Source organism: Drosophila grimshawi, unplaced genomic scaffold (genome assembly GCF_018153295.1).
Source record: "Drosophila grimshawi isolate 15287-2541.00 unplaced genomic scaffold, ASM1815329v1 contig_1369, whole genome shotgun sequence".
NCBI classification, from domain to species: domain Eukaryota; kingdom Metazoa; phylum Arthropoda; class Insecta; order Diptera; family Drosophilidae; genus Drosophila; species Drosophila grimshawi.
This window is the reverse complement of record NW_025062891.1, coordinates 4,865,577-4,882,651: the sequence shown is the minus strand read 5'-3', so window position 1 is coordinate 4,882,651 and position 17,075 is coordinate 4,865,577. Positions and strand designations below refer to the sequence as shown.

The 17,075-nt window shown below is 42.0% G+C and overlaps 6 protein-coding genes across 6 annotated transcripts; 4 read left to right on the top strand and 2 right to left on the bottom strand.

Moving 5' to 3' along the window:
• The first annotated feature begins 159 nt into the window (after nucleotides 1-159).
• Nucleotides 160-1,686, top strand: LOC6560063 (cyclin-dependent kinase 10). Its single transcript, XM_001987400.3, has 6 exons — nucleotides 160-328; nucleotides 390-462; nucleotides 528-702; nucleotides 758-960; nucleotides 1,024-1,470; nucleotides 1,530-1,686. Exons 1-6 carry the CDS (start codon nucleotides 194-196, stop codon nucleotides 1,661-1,663), a joined length of 1,167 nt encoding a protein of 388 aa, XP_001987436.1. The 5' UTR covers nucleotides 160-193; the 3' UTR covers nucleotides 1,664-1,686.
• A 286-nt stretch (nucleotides 1,687-1,972) lies between these two features.
• LOC6560062 lies at nucleotides 1,973-3,747 on the top strand. The gene is made up of 2 exons (XM_001987399.3): nucleotides 1,973-3,240; nucleotides 3,310-3,747. Exons 1-2 carry the CDS (start codon nucleotides 1,999-2,001, stop codon nucleotides 3,664-3,666), a joined length of 1,599 nt encoding a protein of 532 aa, XP_001987435.1. The 5' UTR covers nucleotides 1,973-1,998; the 3' UTR covers nucleotides 3,667-3,747.
• LOC6560061 lies at nucleotides 3,677-5,215 on the bottom strand. The gene is made up of 3 exons (XM_001987398.2): nucleotides 4,571-5,215; nucleotides 4,330-4,513; nucleotides 3,677-4,262 (listed from the first exon to the last, which is right to left on the bottom strand). The coding sequence occupies exons 1-3, from the start codon at nucleotides 5,144-5,146 to the stop codon at nucleotides 3,904-3,906; spliced, it is 1,119 nt and encodes a 372-aa protein (XP_001987434.2). The 5' UTR covers nucleotides 5,147-5,215; the 3' UTR covers nucleotides 3,677-3,903.
• A 73-nt stretch (nucleotides 5,216-5,288) lies between these two features.
• Nucleotides 5,289-6,403, top strand: LOC6560060 (V-type proton ATPase subunit D 1). The gene has a single exon (XM_001987397.2). It carries the CDS (start codon nucleotides 5,417-5,419, stop codon nucleotides 6,155-6,157), a length of 741 nt encoding a protein of 246 aa, XP_001987433.1. The 5' UTR covers nucleotides 5,289-5,416; the 3' UTR covers nucleotides 6,158-6,403.
• Nucleotides 6,404-6,572: 169 nt separating this feature from the next.
• On the top strand, nucleotides 6,573-8,410 carry LOC6560810 (translation initiation factor eIF-2B subunit gamma). The gene is made up of 5 exons (XM_001987396.2): nucleotides 6,573-6,794; nucleotides 6,866-7,013; nucleotides 7,187-7,547; nucleotides 7,606-7,746; nucleotides 7,822-8,410. Exons 1-5 carry the CDS (start codon nucleotides 6,638-6,640, stop codon nucleotides 8,386-8,388), a joined length of 1,374 nt encoding a protein of 457 aa, XP_001987432.1. The 5' UTR covers nucleotides 6,573-6,637; the 3' UTR covers nucleotides 8,389-8,410.
• Nucleotides 8,400-15,141, bottom strand: LOC6560809 (putative cyclin-dependent serine/threonine-protein kinase DDB_G0272797/DDB_G0274007). Its single transcript, XM_043214302.1, has 3 exons — nucleotides 15,131-15,141; nucleotides 9,583-10,047; nucleotides 8,400-9,522 (listed from the first exon to the last, which is right to left on the bottom strand). The coding sequence occupies exons 1-3, from the start codon at nucleotides 15,133-15,135 to the stop codon at nucleotides 8,697-8,699; spliced, it is 1,296 nt and encodes a 431-aa protein (XP_043070237.1). The 5' UTR covers nucleotides 15,136-15,141; the 3' UTR covers nucleotides 8,400-8,696.
• Nucleotides 15,142-17,075: the final 1,934 nt, after the last annotated feature.

Genomic DNA, 17,075 nt, shown 5'->3' with positions numbered 1-17,075 from the left:
TTTTTACATAATTAAGACGGGGAACTTTGGCAAAATGATAACTTTGAAATATTTAAATTCTTTACTGTAAGCGCGCCATTTGACGACAACTTTAATGCACCCCTGGGCATTCTCGGCAGCATCGCTGAGTATCGATACTGTTTTATTTTGGTTGCATGCCGTTCGAGAATTGTTTGCCAAAAGGTAAATAAACATGTCCAGCGGCACAAAATCAAATGATGTGGAATCAAATCCGGCGCCGGATCCTCAAGCACCCATAACGCGGAAGGGATTCCTCATATCGCTTAAGAACAGCGGCACCCCCATGCCCATACCGGAACAAAATGTGGTATGCCAAATGTGACCTCAAAAATATTTCTTTTTAATATGTATGTATGTATTTTTTATAGTATGGACGCTGTCGTCCCGTGTCCGAGTTTGAGAAGCTAAACCGCGTGGGCGAGGGCAGCTATGGAATTGTCTGTAAGTGCACAACTCCTTAAACTCTTGTTTCCGTACTAATTTGTATATATTATAATATATTTTAGATCGGGCACGCGACACACGCAATGGAGAAATCGTTGCTCTGAAGAGGGTTCGCATGGATCAGGAAAAGGATGGTCTGCCGGTCAGCGGGCTGCGTGAAATAATGATACTAAAGCGCTGCCAGCACGAGAACATTGTCCGGCTGCGGGAAGTTGTTGTGGGGAAGAGCCTGGACAGGTAGTAATTGCCAATTATTCGATTGTTTTTTAAATATCATGCAAATATCGCACAGCATATTCCTTGTGATGGACTTTTGTGAGCAGGATCTGGCTTCGGTGCTGGACAACATGTCGAAGCCGTTTACCGAATCCGAGGTGAAGTGCATCACGCTGCAGGTGCTGCGTGCCCTAAAATATATGCATGCCCGCTATATAATACACCGAGATCTCAAAGTCTCCAATCTGCTGATGACGGACAAGGGCTGCATCAAAGTAGGCAAGTGTCCACAACTAGATTACCTTCATTTTGTATAATTAAAGAATTCATCTCGTTACACAGCTGATTTTGGCCTGGCGCGTTTGTATGGGAAGCCGGCCAAGCCGATGACGCCACAAATGGTGACGCTGTGGTATCGTGCACCGGAACTCTTACTCGGCGCCAGGACGCACACGACGGCCGTGGATATGTGGGCCTTTGGCTGCATTCTCGGCGAGCTGTTGACGGGCAAACCGCTGCTGCCGGGCAATTCTGAGATTGCGCAGCTCGACATGATTATCGATCTGTTTGGCGCCCCCTCAGAATCCATTTGGCCCGGCTACCTCGAATTGCCCGCCCTGCAGAACTTTACGCTCAGCCAGCAGCCCTACAATAATCTCAAGACCAAATTCCAAATGCTCGGCCAAGCTGGCAGAAGTCTGCTCAATCTCTTGTTCCTCTACAATCCCAGCACACGTGCCACGGCTGCCGAATGCTTGAACAACAAATATTTCACAGAGCCGCCGCAACGTAAGTGCTGATCATATATTTATATATATTATTACTATTAAATTGTTATATTTGTGTAGCTTGTGATCCGCGCATGATGCCCACGTTTCCGCAACATCGCAACAATGTTGCTCCCCCTCCAGCGCAGCAACCAACTGAAATACCCATTTCTCATTTGCTGGATGTGTTTATTAAAAGACAGCGTTTAGAATAAATTTGTTATATATGACCAATCGATCCATGGGCTTCTTATTGGATATTTGTAATCCGATTCAAATAAACCGTATTGCATAGTTTTTTCTCTGGTAGCCGCCACAATAAGCAGTTAATTTAAAATTACACTCTGGTTGGATTTTTAAAAAGCATCGAATATTAGCAGCAAGCCGCCGTCTGTTAACAGCAGTACAGCCAACGTTAAGTGTTTGTCAACAGTGCCGATTAACAGCAAACTGTGCGGATATCGAACTAGTTGAGCGACAAGCGTTGACCCAGTTCATTTGGCGAGTTTAGTCAGTCGTTCGATCGAACTTATTCCGGATACCTGACAAGATGACCAAAGAAGATGTCGACAGTGTTGAAAGGGAGAGTGTTGCCGCCATGGCTGGCAATGAAAACGAGTTGCTTCTGCAGTCGGAAAACAAATCAAATGACTCGGACGCACCAGAATTGAACGACGCTGAGCACACTGAGAATAAGTCCGAGTCGAATTCGCCCCAACCCCAGGAAAATCAAAACAATGAGGATGCCGTGGACACTGCCGATGAGCAGGAGCTACTGGAACGCATGCGTGCTGATGCTGTCGGCGACACAATGTACAGCAAGAAGTTCATACTGCAGACGCTGATGCGACTCAGCCAGCAGAAGCCGGAATCAGCACTGGAGCTGGACCTGGAGGATGATTTGTGCAAGCTGTGGGATATGTCAGTGTCGCCGGAGGTGGTTGCACTCCTGCTGGAAAGCGATGCCATCGAGCTGATTATGTTTGCCATCGCGGGCAGTGAGGATGTGCGTCTCTATGAGATACTCACCGGTCTGCTGGGCAACATGTGCGCCCAGGTGGAGTGCGTCGAGCAACTGACGGCGAATGCGGACTGGATTGAGTTGCTGCTCAAGCTGTGCACCTGCATGGACACCTGCATGCTGCTCCAGCTGATGCGCATCTATCAGTATGTTATGGCACATGTGGTCAGTGGCAAGGAGCAGCTGGCCATCGATTGGTACATCTGCTTTGCCGCTTGCGAGAGCTCCGCTAAGAATCTCGGCTTCATACTGCAGCAGTCGGTGAGCGATGAACTGCTGATCGCAGCGCTTAAAGCCATCAATGCTGTGCTGGCCAGCTGCGCCCTGGTGGAGGAGGAGAACGCTCAGTCGAACAACAAATTGAAGCCATTCGCTGAAGTGTTCCTGGTGCAGGAGCTCTGTGATGGCGTCAACAATGCATTCATTCGCCTCATGCGCGACGACCTGGAAAAGCAGGCAGATGAAGTCGATGGTCTTGCTGGTGATCAGTTGCCGGTCGCAAATTCAAATGATAATGATGATGATGATGGCGATGACGATTCCCAAAGCTTACCAAAAATCAACTGCGATGTTGAAGTAATTCAGACCTACCTCAATATATGCACCATTTTGGTGCAGCTGCCCGAGGCGCAGTCATCCATGGATCTGTATGCAGCCAGCATCATGTATTGCCTGACGCGCATACTCCAATTCCTGCAGCAGCCCATGCAGCTGCTGCCACTGGGCGAGCGACAGGAGGAGTATCTCGAGGACTTGGCCCACATTTGCAGCGTAAGAATTTCGCTAATCTCATTGAATTTTCATCGATTTTAAATCCCATTTCTAAATCTCCTCTTGCAGTGTCTCAAATATTTCTATGAAAAGGATGCGTTTGTGCATTTGCTCGGCATCTGGACAATTCTCAGCAAGCACATTGTAGACTATGCCGACTATGATGAAAACGATTTCGAGTCTTGTGAGGACGAACCCCGTTGGCAGTACGAAGAGCACGCTTTTAAGCTGTTGCGCCTGCTGGGGCACATGCTCATTCGCGCGGATGAGTCCATTCTAGTAAAGGATATGCAAGAAATGGACGGTAACAGAGTGGAAATGTTACGAGCTGCTTTGCAGGTCGAACAGGATGAAGATGTGATTCTGCAGAGCGCACAGCTCCGTCTGAGCGCCGTTCTAAACGAAGTTGCTGGCCAAGCCAAATAATACTCACAACTGGACTGAACATTGTTGCATATATGCACACAATACAAACATACATTAATACATACTTATACTTATTATATATACATATAGATATATATAGAAAGAAAAAAAAACTTTAAATAACTTTGAAGCCCTTATTAGTCACTAGGAATTTTGCACTTTCAATTTAAAATCATCTTTTGTGTATAGAGATTTAGTTCTGAGATGTTTTGTCAGGTCCAAAGAAATACTCCTTGCTTAAGCTTCGTCGCCTAAGTTCATTTTTTGACGCATTGTGTCCATCCAGGATTGTTTGCCTAGGCGCACACCGTTCTCTCCGGTGCTGCTGATTACCAAATGATGTTCATTTGCGTTGGTCAACTGAAATTTGCTCTTGTCCTCGCTTAGCGCATGCGACACATGCTCCAGCTCATAGTTGAGACTGACCTGGCAGGCCTGAACGTTAATGTTGATATTTTCGATGGCTTCCGATATGTTGATGATGGCCTCGTCCTCTAGATTCTGGGCCACAATCTGACTTTTGCCATTCAGCTTGGACAGCTGGAGATTCAGGCTGCCACCTTTGGCAATCACATTCAGATTGCCATTAACGCCAGCTGAAATACGAGCATATATATATATAATGATACCCGACACACAAATACATTAATCCTATTAACTCACTCATCTTCAAGGCACCCGTCTGATGCACATACACCTCGCACGTCTTGTGCACATTATTCAGTTCCATGCGTCCGGTGATCGTCTCAAATTTCGATTTCTCCACATAACAACAGTCGGTGTTGATGTCGCCCGCCTGTGTGGAGCATGTCAAGCTATCGCCCTGCAGCTTATCCAGACTGATGTTCTGTGGAGCAGAGAGTTGTGTTTAAATGTGTAAAAGACATAAGATTCCTCTTCTTACACCATTTAGAGTCTCAATTTCAGTGGACTTGCCCAGAAGTGTGCTCTCACACCTGATGTTTCCATTTTCGCTGGAGAGTGAAATGTGTGTGGCTCGTACATTTTTGGTGACAATATCACCGACTGCCTTGATCTTTAGTGCATCACCATCGATGCCCCGTACGGAGACTTTAGCCTCCCCCTCTATGTGTAACTCAGCGCGAATAGGAATCTTTAAAAGGCACTTAAACTGCGAGCTTTGCTCTGTTAGCTTCTTGACCAGTACATTAACGACTTTGTCATCATCTACGACATCCACATCCAGTTTGGCGTTGCTGTTGGCAACAGCACCGCCGAGCAGTTGTGCTATGATGACATCTCCATTGGTGTGCACATGGACATCGGCTGGCTCCACATGCAACAATATATCAGATTTGATATTAATGCGTGCGTAGGGATTTACATAACGCAACAGCTCCTGGTGCACCATGCGACGACTGCTTGTCATGGCCCACTTTGGTCTTTTGGCGTAGTAACGCAAATAGCTGTGTATTGGTGTTTTTGCTGGCAAGCAAAATAATCGTTGCAAAATGTGCATTATTTAAAAATATCGCTGCGATTTGTTTACAGTTTGTGGAAAACAGCTGTTGCTATGTCGTGTTTTACAGCACTGTTGCACCAAATGCATTGTACAGCACCTGCTGTCATGTGCAACACTGCATGATTCGTCGTACAACTCTTTACCAACACTGAATTTATCCAGTCCAGTTGGAGTTTTTCAGTGTTCTTCGACGGGTGCGAAAAATCGTTGGTGCGCAGTAGAAAATCGAATAAACCTTTCCCACATAACGATTGAAACACTTGTAAAATGTCTGGCAAAGATAGATTACCGATTTTCCCGTCGCGTGGCGCCCAAATGTTGATGAAGGCCCGTCTCGCTGGCGCTCAAAAAGGCCATGGTCTGCTTAAGAAAAAAGCGGATGCATTGCAGATGCGATTCCGCATGATTCTGGGCAAAATCATTGAGACAAAAACGCTGATGGGCGAGATTATGAAAGAGGCGGCCTTCTCGCTGGCCGAGGCCAAGTTCACGTCCGGCGACATCAATCAGGTGGTGCTGCAGAACGTGACCAAGGCCCAAATCAAGATACGCACCAAAAAGGACAACGTCGCTGGCGTTACGCTGCCTGTCTTCGAGTCCTATCAGGATGGCGCCGATACTTATGAATTGGCTGGCCTGGCTCGCGGTGGCCAGCAGTTGGCCAAGCTAAAGAAGAACTATCAGAGCGCCGTGAAGCTGCTCGTCGAGCTCGCCTCGCTGCAGACGTCGTTCGTAACGCTGGACGATGTGATCAAGATCACGAATCGTCGTGTGAATGCCATCGAGCATGTCATCATACCGCGCATCGATCGTACACTGTCCTACATCATCTCGGAGCTGGATGAGCTGGAGCGTGAGGAGTTCTATCGCTTGAAGAAGATACAGGATAAGAAGCGAGAGGCCCGCATCAAGGCAGATGCCAAAAAGGCGGAGCTCCTCAAGCAGGGCATCGATGTGCGCCAGCAGGCGAATATACTCGATGAGGGCGATGATGATGTGCTCTTCTAAGTATTAACCACGCCATTAGTCTGTCTATCTGTATTCCAGACAATACGTTATTGTTATACCGTTCTGTTTCCATTTTAAATCCGAGAAAAAACTAAAACACAATTACTTTTATTGTATGTACAATTTTAGCTGCTGGCAACTTTGTAAGCTTAAAGTATGTAGTTTAATTCCAATAAGAAATGATTGTATTCCATTTTGTAGTTATGTAGCGCTCAAATCATGCATTAAAGTTTTTGTTGTTCATAATTCTAAAATTGTTCTAATTCCGCTGAAAAAGTGCATTAAAAATAAAGGATTTTAATTAATGGAAAAAAGGTCATCTGACTTGTTTTATACAATTGCAAAAACAATGCAAATGCAGTCATGTGACAGTAAAACATATGGCCCATTTGACACCAGTGTTGTACAACACACTGCCAATCAGCTGTGTGCGGACGCGTGTTGGTTTTGACTTTAAATTGATTTGGCAAATATATCAAAATGTCTAGCTGTGAATTTCAAGCTATTGTCCTGACTGCGGGTCGTGGCACACGCCTGCCCGAAGTGCTGGGCGATGCGCCCAAGTGTCTACTGCCCGTGGGACCATATCCGTTAATCTGGTATCCCCTCAACCTGCTGAGCAAACACAACTTCACGGGTAACATTATTTAGTACATACCTATGAAAGTGATTTCGTCACACTATTAAAACTGCTTGCTTGTATTGCAGAGGTTATTGTTGTTGTGCTGGAGCAGGATAAGCTGGAGATTCAGCTGGCACTGGAGCGTACACCGCTCAAGCTCAAAATTGACTATGCCACAGTGCCTAGCGATAGCGATTTTGGCACCGCCGACAGTCTGCGCTATATATACGACAAGTAAGTGACTGCAGTTGGTCCAATAAGTATAGGTAAAGAATGCTAAATTTTCATTCAACGTTTAACATATAAGCGAATTTGAAGGCTACTTTCGAAAATTTAAATGTACATTTCTGATTTACACTCTCTTTGGCGCGATACAAAAAAGTATTAAACTCTTTATAAACTTGCAGGATCAAGTCGGACTTTCTCGTCGTGAGTTGTGACATAGTGAGTAATGTTAGTTTATATCCGCTGATCAATAAGTTCCGTGCTGACGATGCTTCGCTGGCGCTGCTGCTGTTCAAGAGTGGCTTCGAATCGGATGTGGTGATGCCAGGTCCAAAGACCAAGCACAAGCCAGAACGGGACATTATTGGCATTCATCCGGCCACACAGCGTTTGGCATTTGTATTCGCCGCCAGTGACTGTGAGGATACGTTGAACATACAGCGGCATCTGCTCAAGAACAAGGGTCAACTGGATGTCTATGGTCGACTCATGGATGCACATATCTATGTGCTCAAGAAATGGGTGATCGGCTATCTGCACAGGGTTTGTACAAAAGTCAAATAATTTCTGTGGGTTACTAACTCAAGCTGATTTCTTGCAGAAGGAAAACATCTCGACATTTAAGGGCGAGTTTTTGCCACATCTCATTAAGAGACAACAAGCCAGACGCTCAAAAAAAGTGGGCCAGGACACCATTTCTGATCTGAACGTAGTTACAAAGCCCGAGGATAACATTTTGCATGTAGGTTTTGAATTGTAACAACCTTCTTCTGCATATCTACTTATAATCTTCTAATTCGATTTATTTTTATTTAAGTATGTAACGCACACTGCACTGGATGAGAAGCTGACACAGACTTCGCTGTTCAATCAGTCGCTGTCGCATAATCCCTACCATGGCGATGTTGTGCGCTGTTTTGCTATACAAGCTCCAAAGGAGTCGATTGGCGTACGTGTGAATACCACGCTCAGTTTTCTGGCCATTAATAGGAAACTGGCTGGCATTTGGAATGAGCTGTGCGGCGAGACGCATCCGTTGATTGCACCCGGTGCTGTGGTGAAATCAACACAGACCAAGGAAATCATTGTGGCCGACAATGCCAAGCTGTCGGAAAAGACTTCGCTCAGCTCCAGCGTTTTTGGGTCGAATTGTGTTGTGAATCCGAAGAATATTGTGAGCAACTCGATCATCATGTCGAATGCAATTGTGGAGGAGGGTTGTAACATCAACAACTGCATCATTGGACATCGAGCGCATGTCCAGAGCGGCTCAGTGTTGAGCAACTGTCTCATTGGACCCAACTATGTAGTGGAGGAGGGCACCAAGGTCCAAGCGGTGCATCTATCCAATGCTGATCAGTACATGGAAATTGACATACAATAAATAACGAGTTGTTTAAACTTAATGCTTGTTTATTAAACGAAATGAGTTAGAAGGCGGATGATTCTTCTAGCAGGACATTAAATTATTACAAATAAGGTACATACAAAACTTGCGCTAAATTTCGGGACTATATACGTAAGTAAGTTTGTTTTCTGTTTTGTTTTTGTTTTTGTTGTTGTAGTAGTGACAGAGTGGACACAGGCTTAAAGCTAAGGTAACTCCATGTACAAAAAAGACTGTTTTTTTTTTTGGGACCAGTTTTGTAGTTTGGCCACGGCTTACATTCTCAACACTCAGCGTCACTCATCTTACTTCCGGCGCTCATACAGATACTCATCCTCATAGTAGCGTGGCGTCGATGTGGCAATGAAGACCTGTGGCCGACGCTGCTGCAGCGATATGTTAATCTCCTCGGGCGTACGATAGACCTGCTGATGCAAATGCTGCAGTTGTGGCGGCGCTGCCGTAAAGAAACGATATGGCGCCGGTGTCACAGTGGTCGCCAGAGGTTGCGGCCGTTGCTGCAACGTACGATGTAGCTGTTGCTGCTGCTGCTGCTGCTGCTGCTGATGCAGCTGATGCAATTGCAGCTGTGGCTGAATCTGTGGCTGTATGGTTGTCGTGGGCAATGGCTTGCGATACGCAATTGTTGTTGGTGGCTGGTGACGGATCTGGGTGACGACCTGTTGCTGCTGCGTCTGCGGCTGTTGATATTGGACGCGCTGCTGCTGCTGCTGCGGCTGCTGTTGCTGCTGCTGATGATAGAGCTGACGTTGCTGCTGCTGCTGCTGTGGCTGGTGCTGGACGCGTGGTCTGGGCGCTGGTACATCCTCCTCCTCCTCGTCGTCGTCGTAGCGCTCGTGCTCATAGTAGTTCTCGGGGAAATAGCGCTCGGAGTAGCGCAGTGTAACATTCGGTTTGCTCTGATGCTCCTGCAGATTGATGGGCTTGTAGAGATAGTCGTTGACAATGTGATATTTGGAGGATTGCTTGCAGATGTTGTCGTGCGATGGGGGCATGCATATCAAATGGATTTGATGGAATGTAAAGCCATCGGGACAGATCCACGAGTGCTTCTGGCTCTCCTGGCAGTAGTGGAAGACCTCACAGCTGAGCGACTCATCCGCATAGTAGCTAAGGAGCAGAAACCATTATTTATAGAATTTACAATGAAAGAGTTCAACAATTGTTTACCCTGAGTTGCGATCCGTGCAGCTGAAGGTGGATTTGCTGAGCAGCGTGGACAGACGATCGGGCTCCTCGACTTCCTCCTCCTCCTCCTCCTCGCTTTCCGCGCTCTGCGGCTTCTTCTTCAGATAGTTGTTCTGATGCTGTTGCTGCTGCTGCTGCTTTCCGTTGTTGCGATTGATGTACACCTGACGTGGCGCCTCCTCCTGATCCTCTTCGCTGTAGTCGTACAGGGGTCGCTGCTGCTGCTGCTGATGCTGCAGTGGCTGCTGTTGCCTGTAAGCCAAGTGAGTTTGTGCCTGGGTCTCGAACTCATCATCATCATCGCCGTTGGCACTCACATCCAATGAACGCGCCGAGAATCCTTTCGGCTTTTCCGTGGTAGCCGTCGCAGTGGGTGCACCTGTGGCAGCTCCAGCTACGCAGGCACACAGGCCCATGGCCAGTAGCAGGACAAAGCATCGATTGCGTCTGCAAGCAGGCAAAAAAGTGAGCAACAACAAATAGCAATGGCAACAGCAATAGCAATCAGATTAACCAAGACATGCCATCAATAAGTAAGACTTTATGATATGGGAAACTTTTGTGGCAACCTCAATGCGCGCAAAACGCGGGAAAAATATTTTGATTTTACGCGAACCTTTTCGCCAAGCAAACCGACAACAACAACGACAACAATAACAGCAAAAAGAGAAGATGCAGTGAAGATGCCGCCAAATTGCAGCCAAAGAAGGCAGCCCAGCGACGCGTTATGCAAGACACCACCAAAGACATTACCAGCTAGAAACGAGTTATAAGGTAAAGGCGAGAGACGCCAGAGGCACAGCTGGGCGCTGAGACCTGGGAGTCGAAAGCTTCATCTTAGAAGTGCAGTTAGTCGAGCGCAGAAGGTCGACTTATTGTTGCGCTTCTTAGGATACATAGATCTTTGACCGACTAGGCAGAAACTTACTTTATTTTCGTGTTCTTCCTGAAGTTACCAATAGATATAGTTTTGGGTGTAAAATATGAATTCCGATTAAGTAAAATTAATGTTTGTGGAGTAAATCTCAAATCATTTGGAATAGAATTATTAGAAAAGAATTCTAAGCTCTAAGTTTCTCTTTAGACATTTATAAAATTAATTTAAATATATTTCATATAGACAAATAACAGTCCACAATTTGCCGAAAAGATTAAGATATATAAAAATGTTAATCCAAAATGATAATAAAATAGAAGATATTATAAATGTGAGGATATTCAAATGTAAGCTCGTCGAACTTTTATTGCAAGGATTTAGAAAACCAGAAAAAAAACCCAATCAGACAAATATGGAATAAATGTTTCCGTTAATCTTTAATGATAATCTGGATCTAAATCACTTTAGAACTCTCTCTGATTTAATGTTCAATTTAATGTTAATTGAGCTGTGATATATACTGATCACTTTTTAAACGAATCAACGGTGTGCATTAGCATTTGGGATAAGTTTTAGAATCTTGAAAGAATCATTGTAAGTAAAACATTCAAATTCAAGACCAATGAACAGAAACCAAGTAACAAGTGGTTAAAAAATATATTTCCAGCGCTTTATCAATTCAAAAGTAAAGTTGTGGCTATAATTAACTTTCAACTATTCAGTTTCAATTTTCAGCTATATATTTTTTTTTACTTTTAAAGACCAAAATGAAATAGTTGACAATATGAATTTAATTGTTTTGCAATCAATAAACTAGAACCAAAAATCCATAGAGAATATAATTTACTACACAAAAACATACTCTGCACACACACATACAGTCCATTTAAAGAGGTTGTCATATTTGGGCAACCATTGGAAAGGGCATAAAATGAAGATGTGCTGCGACTGCTGCTGCGGATGCTGCTGGTTTTTTGTTTATACTTTTTTTGTTGCGCACTTTTAAGCAGTTGGGTTCAATTTGAGCGCCATTTAGTGAAGATGGCAATTTGGCCAGTATTTTATTTTTTTTTGTTGAATGTCAACGGCGGCGCATACGCATCCAAAGTAGTGGATATTCAAGATACGAATTTAACTAGGGGCCGAATGGTGACCGACGGTGTTGGCTTGGCCAATGTTACGTGCATTGCATTTAATTGAGTTATTTGCGTCGAAAGCAAAACTGTTACCAATAGCAGCCATAACAATAATAGCAGCTGGAGCAAAACAAATCCGCGTCAAACTTTTACTTTCGATGTGTCTGTTGAAGTGGATTGCGGGGATTGCTGTTAATGGCCATTCGTTAGCTACAAGGCGGCGCTAATTACGGCATGTTGATAAACCGAATGCTTATGTAATGAATGTGTATGTGTGTGTTTTATTTTTTTGTTCATGTATCGAAAATACTCGTAGTACTACAAACGACAAATTTGTTTCAGCAATTCTAGCTGGCAATTTGTCGGCTTGTCTGCCTGTCGCTGGCCTTTGCACAATTTGAGCCTTTGAACTTTAAAGTGAGCTAAGTACTTGTGGCAGCTGCTGCAACTGTTGTTGGTGCCGTTGCATTGTCAATGCTGCCGCTACTGCTTGATTACACGCAAATCCTGGAGCAAAACCACTTAACGGGATGACTTAACACATCAAACGATCAAACGGTGACGCCTTGGGTAAGTCATTAGCTGAAGTCATCAATTTGATCAAAAAATTGGATTGCACACCAAAAAAGAAAAAAAAAAAATTGGAACGCTTAAAACGTTTCCTAGTGCTCCACATAATCATGCGTTGTTGCATGCCACAGAGACAGACACTGGTCTGGCCACACACTGTCTGCCATAAATGGAGCAGCACTCGCGTTGCATGCACCTCGGTATCTTTCTGTCTTTGCTGTTTGCTTAGTCCAGATGCCAAACCAGATGTCTGGCTTTATAGCACCACATTACATCACATGGACGCCAAGAAACGATGCGTTCATGTTGCTGATGATGTTGTTGTTGTTGCTGTGGATGTGGATGGCTTTTGCTTGTCTCTTGTCTGTTGTCTGTTGCCTGTTGCCTGTTGTCTCCTAACCACAGCTGAAGGAAAAGTGGTTTCGTTATGCACACGTTTCCCCGGCTACCAGTTCAATTTCATAGCAGAGTTTCTGTCATGTTTTTGTTTTTCATCTTCTTGCTATAATTTTGGTCAAAAAGCTGTATACACTTTGATTTCCTTAAAAGTTGGGCGTGTGTTTGTGACATAAGACATGTGGGTTTCCATTAGATTATGAAATAGAAGTTGATTCCATATTTAGGCGAGTGCTAAGCTTGGGAAACTTGACGAATTGTAAAATTAATTTAATTTTATTTTTATTTTATTTTATTTTATACAGCTGCATTTAGATAATTATTGACTGATTTTGAAAACTTTATGTTGCTGCCTAATTATTTTAAGTAATTCTTTTCAGATATCCTGTGGTCAAGATTCTTTGACATTTAGTTTGCTTAACTTATTTTAGTAAAATAAAATGTCTTTAAAATACAAATATTTGTTTTGCTGCATTTGACCCTCAAATTTTTCGCCTAAGTTGTTTTTATTAAACATTCCTTTATTAATTCATTAGTCTACAAATCCCATTAGTTTTTTTTTTTTTAAACAGAGCTGCTTATTGCCTGATTTTTTAACAAACCTTTATCTATGCTTATGGCTAAAATTCTTTATTGAATTTTTGATGAAAATAGTTTAGTTTCAACCTATTATAGATCACTGCAAATTCGGGCAGTTGACAGTATAACACTCAAGTTTGTTGCCTTAGTCTTTGATTACAGTAACTGTTATATATACGTATAAGATATATGAATAATATTTGTAATATAACTAAATAACAACACTAAACCCATAAATTCAATTAGCTGCCACTTATTATGCAAGTTTATTGCCAAAATCTTTTTTTTTATATTATATCATTTATATGATAAAACTTCTAGTTCAACTTATAACTCCCTCTAACCAAACCAACTTTTCAATTGCCTCTGGCTGTTTGACAGTTCCATTAGCTGCCATTTAACACCCGAGCTTATTGCCCAAGTCTTTTTGTTTTCACTTAAGCCTTGAGTGCTTCGAACTACGTTATTTTTATTGGTTAATTATACACAATGCTCGTTAGCAGCTATAAAAAAGGAGAAGAAAAATGTTAAAACTGAAAATAAATTACATTGCACTGTTACAATTACAACAAATTTAACAACATTAATGTGCGTGTGCATTTTTAATGTTTCTCCCTATCTTTCTATCTCCACGATCCGCTGATTTTTTCCAGCTTGTGAATTATTTTTTTGTTGTTTTTTATTTTATTTTTTTGGATGTTAATTGCGTGACAATGAATTTTATGTGCAACATTTTCTTTCAAGTTTAGTTTCGTTTCACATTAAAAAGAAGAAGCAAGTAGATGAAAACAATTTGTTACACTTTGTGTTGGCCATTTTGAGGTGTGACCTTCGCCATTAGGGTGAAGATTAGTGGTGGGAATCTCCAAGCCAAGGCAAATTGTAATTTTGGGGCGGCACTAGCTGGCAATTTATTAATTGCATTAAACACACACCACACAAATTGCAAACGCCAAAGCAAAAAAAAAAAAAAAAAACGGTTAAGATTTAATCGTCCCAACAAAAGTATACAATTTGGCATGTCGCTTTGGACCTGGTTGGTAAGTAAATGGCCTACAGGCCTCGCCCAGAGCTTGTCTGCGCAATTTATACGCCGTCGACGGCTGTACGCATTGCTGTGCGTACGAATGGCTAACTGTAATTTCAAACGCGCGCAACTATTGAATCATTGCGTATACGCCACATGTGTGTGTGAGTGTTCAGGTGGCGATACAATTTCAGTGCAGTTAGAGGTGCGTTATATAATATGCACACTAAGTAATTTATACGCCTTTTTAGAAAGGATTGTCATAAGCCGACAAATTGTGCAATTTTACCTATCGGATTGTGTGATCTCTTTTTGTTGTGTTTATTGACCACGTCAAAATGCAATCTTTGGCCATGGGCTGGCAATGAGTCAGTCAAAAGCGTATTGATTGACGCAAAGTGAGTAAACATTTCAATTCGAATTTTCCGCAGCTATTTACTAAGCGGTTTTTTATTTTTTTGGCGCACTCAGAAGTCAGGCAGACAATGCGATTAGGTAATAAGCCAAGGCAACAGCTAAAAGACGTCCAAAAACGACTCTGTCGCTGTCCAACTGAATTGTCAGCGCCACAGGCAACAACAACAGCTCAGCAAACAAAGCAAAAACTCCCACGCCAACTATAAAAAAAAAAGCCAGAAAAAGGTCTCAGACACGCCAGCAACCACAGCAAAAACAACAACAGCAACAACAACAACAGCAGCAACAAGAGTCGCACAGTTACAGTTACGTATGCTCTAGGTTTTGAAATATTTCATTGAAAAGAATATTTTGTGGTTGCCAAGCGACACAAATCTTAAGCCCATCGGCAAGCTCTCTACCCACCTATCCACCCCGCCCTCCATTCCCAGCCCAAAACAATACAAAACGTTAATTACAAACTGCGACTGCTACACGAATTCTTTTGACCCGAACTGTATGATTCATAGTTACGAGACATTGACTTACTGCATTCTGTGTTTCTTTTTTGCGGCTGCAGCAGCTCCTTGAATTTAATAAGTTTTTTTTTCTTGTTATCCAATTGAGTTCTGTGTTTTAGAACAGTTAACACACACCCTCACAAGCACAAAGAAGTTACTCAAATTTTTGGTCACAGTGCACACATTCAAGTCTTGACTTGACTTATTCACAGTTGTGGAAATATATTTTGTATTTTTTTTTATATATATATACACTCTATATGTTGCACTCTAAATGCCACAGCGGTCTGTTGCTGCTGCCTCTTGCTACTTGCTGGACTAACGGTTCACGCCAGCTCAAACAACTAAATGAATGGCTTTCTTCAGCGTGTTTATGTTTTATACCTAAGTCAGCAGCGAGCGCAACTTGGCTCCAAAGAGTTCGTCGAGTGGCAAGTGGCAAGATATCTTCGTACGTTGTTTCTCTTAGCCAACGCTCTTAGCCACACTTAGCTACCTGGCCAACATTTTTTTTTTTTTTTTTTTTTTGTTCAGCATAAGTTTAGCTCAATGTTTGAGTGTTTTTCTTTCACAATTGTTGTCATGTTTAATATATGAGTGGCAATCTATGAGAGATATTTAGTTGACTCAGTTGGGTTTCTAATTGGAAGACATCTATCAGTGATATCATGTTATTGTTGGAAATCTGAATGTCAGAAAATTATTTCTATGAGAATCATTTGTGTTTTAATCAATTTTATTTCAATTTAATGAATGTGATTTATTTTATTGCTAACCTCAGTTGGTATTGTTTTATTACTCATACAAATATAAGGGATTTTTATATCTAGTTTATTTTTGAATTCAAAATTAGTTTGAATTGATAGTAAAATTATTTTTTATCAAAAATAATATTAGCTGCAATTAGTAAGGATTTCCTTTTATTATTTTAACTTTATAAAGATCCACAATTTCAAAGCTAGAATGTTTTCTTAAAAATTAGAAGAAAGACAACATATAAAGACTGTTTTCTTTAAAATTAGAAGTAAGAAAACAATAAAATTGATTTAAGGATGTTTGTTTCCGTTAATTCAAAATAACTTCAGTTAAAATGGACTCATTCTAAGAATATATTATTTGCTTAAGATTACTGCCGTTCAGTTCACTTTTGATACATATTAAACTTAAATTAGTAACAAAATACATTTTTGTTATTTAACTGCAGCAATATTTTATTATTAGAGCCAGAATTTTGAATAACAATTTTCTACATTTCGTGAATTGAACTTTGAAATTAGCAAATCACAAAGCTGCCAACATCGTTACTGATTCCAATAATGTGCTCCTAAGTTGCATATCTCTCATTCGTATCATATCAAAACTGGATTTGGTTAAACGCACATATAACGCATACGCCAAGTGCAACAGTCATCAAATGTTATTTGTTGTGAAGTAACACACACACACACACACACACAAACAATATTTTGAGCATTGAGCATTTGCATCCATCAGATACTTTATGTAAGTTAAGTGCAATCTGCTTAGCTAGTTAAAAGATATTCTCGTAATTAACATTTGTGCTGTGTTCATTTTCCCAGCCTTCGTGCAATGCGACGAGACGCGACTTTTTATTTACCTGTATTTACATACTGTTGTTGTTATTATTGTTGTTGTTGTGGGTTTTGATTTTTTGTTGCTTTTTTTCTATATATATTTTTTTTTTGCTTGAATATAATTTGCGCCGGTTTGCAGTGATGCTCCCACAGACCGCGAAACCTGCACAACAACTCAACGCCAATGAAATGCTAAAAGCTAACACACAGAAACACACTGGTTGCTAGACATATGTGTAGGTAGTACTTTATTTATATATATATATATATATATATATATATATGTACTATGGAGCATCGCATTTGTTTTGCTAATATGAATTAATTTACAATGCTGCAACGCCTAAAATGTGAGATACAGCAGCAGACAGCGGGGGT

Excerpts from the sequence above, each read along its gene's own strand:
- LOC6560063 (XM_001987400.3), top strand. The coding sequence starts at position 194 with ATGTCCAGCGGCACAAAATCAAATGATGTGGAATCAAATCCGGCGCCG. Across the intron at positions 703-757 it reads GTGGGGAAGAGCCTGGACAG|CATATTCCTTGTGATGGACT; the intron begins GTAGTAATTGCC and ends AATATCGCACAG. Across the intron at positions 1,471-1,529 it reads TTTCACAGAGCCGCCGCAAC|CTTGTGATCCGCGCATGATG; the intron begins GTAAGTGCTGAT and ends ATATTTGTGTAG.
- LOC6560062 (XM_001987399.3), top strand. The coding sequence starts at position 1,999 with ATGACCAAAGAAGATGTCGACAGTGTTGAAAGGGAGAGTGTTGCCGCC. Across the intron at positions 3,241-3,309 it reads ACTTGGCCCACATTTGCAGC|TGTCTCAAATATTTCTATGA; the intron begins GTAAGAATTTCG and ends CTCCTCTTGCAG.
- LOC6560061 (XM_001987398.2), bottom strand. The coding sequence starts at position 5,146 with ATGCACATTTTGCAACGATTATTTTGCTTGCCAGCAAAAACACCAATA. Across the intron at positions 4,514-4,570 it reads AAATTGAGACTCTAAATGGT|AACATCAGTCTGGATAAGCT; the intron begins GTAAGAAGAGGA and ends TCTGCTCCACAG. Across the intron at positions 4,263-4,329 it reads GACGGGTGCCTTGAAGATGA|CTGGCGTTAATGGCAATCTG; the intron begins GTGAGTTAATAG and ends CTCGTATTTCAG.
- LOC6560060 (XM_001987397.2), top strand. The coding sequence starts at position 5,417 with ATGTCTGGCAAAGATAGATTACCGATTTTCCCGTCGCGTGGCGCCCAA.
- LOC6560810 (XM_001987396.2), top strand. The coding sequence starts at position 6,638 with ATGTCTAGCTGTGAATTTCAAGCTATTGTCCTGACTGCGGGTCGTGGC. Across the intron at positions 7,014-7,186 it reads CTGCGCTATATATACGACAA|GATCAAGTCGGACTTTCTCG; the intron begins GTAAGTGACTGC and ends ATAAACTTGCAG. Across the intron at positions 7,548-7,605 it reads TGATCGGCTATCTGCACAGG|AAGGAAAACATCTCGACATT; the intron begins GTTTGTACAAAA and ends GATTTCTTGCAG.
- LOC6560809 (XM_043214302.1), bottom strand. Across the intron at positions 9,523-9,582 it reads TGCACGGATCGCAACTCAGG|CTACTATGCGGATGAGTCGC; the intron begins GTAAACAATTGT and ends TCTGCTCCTTAG.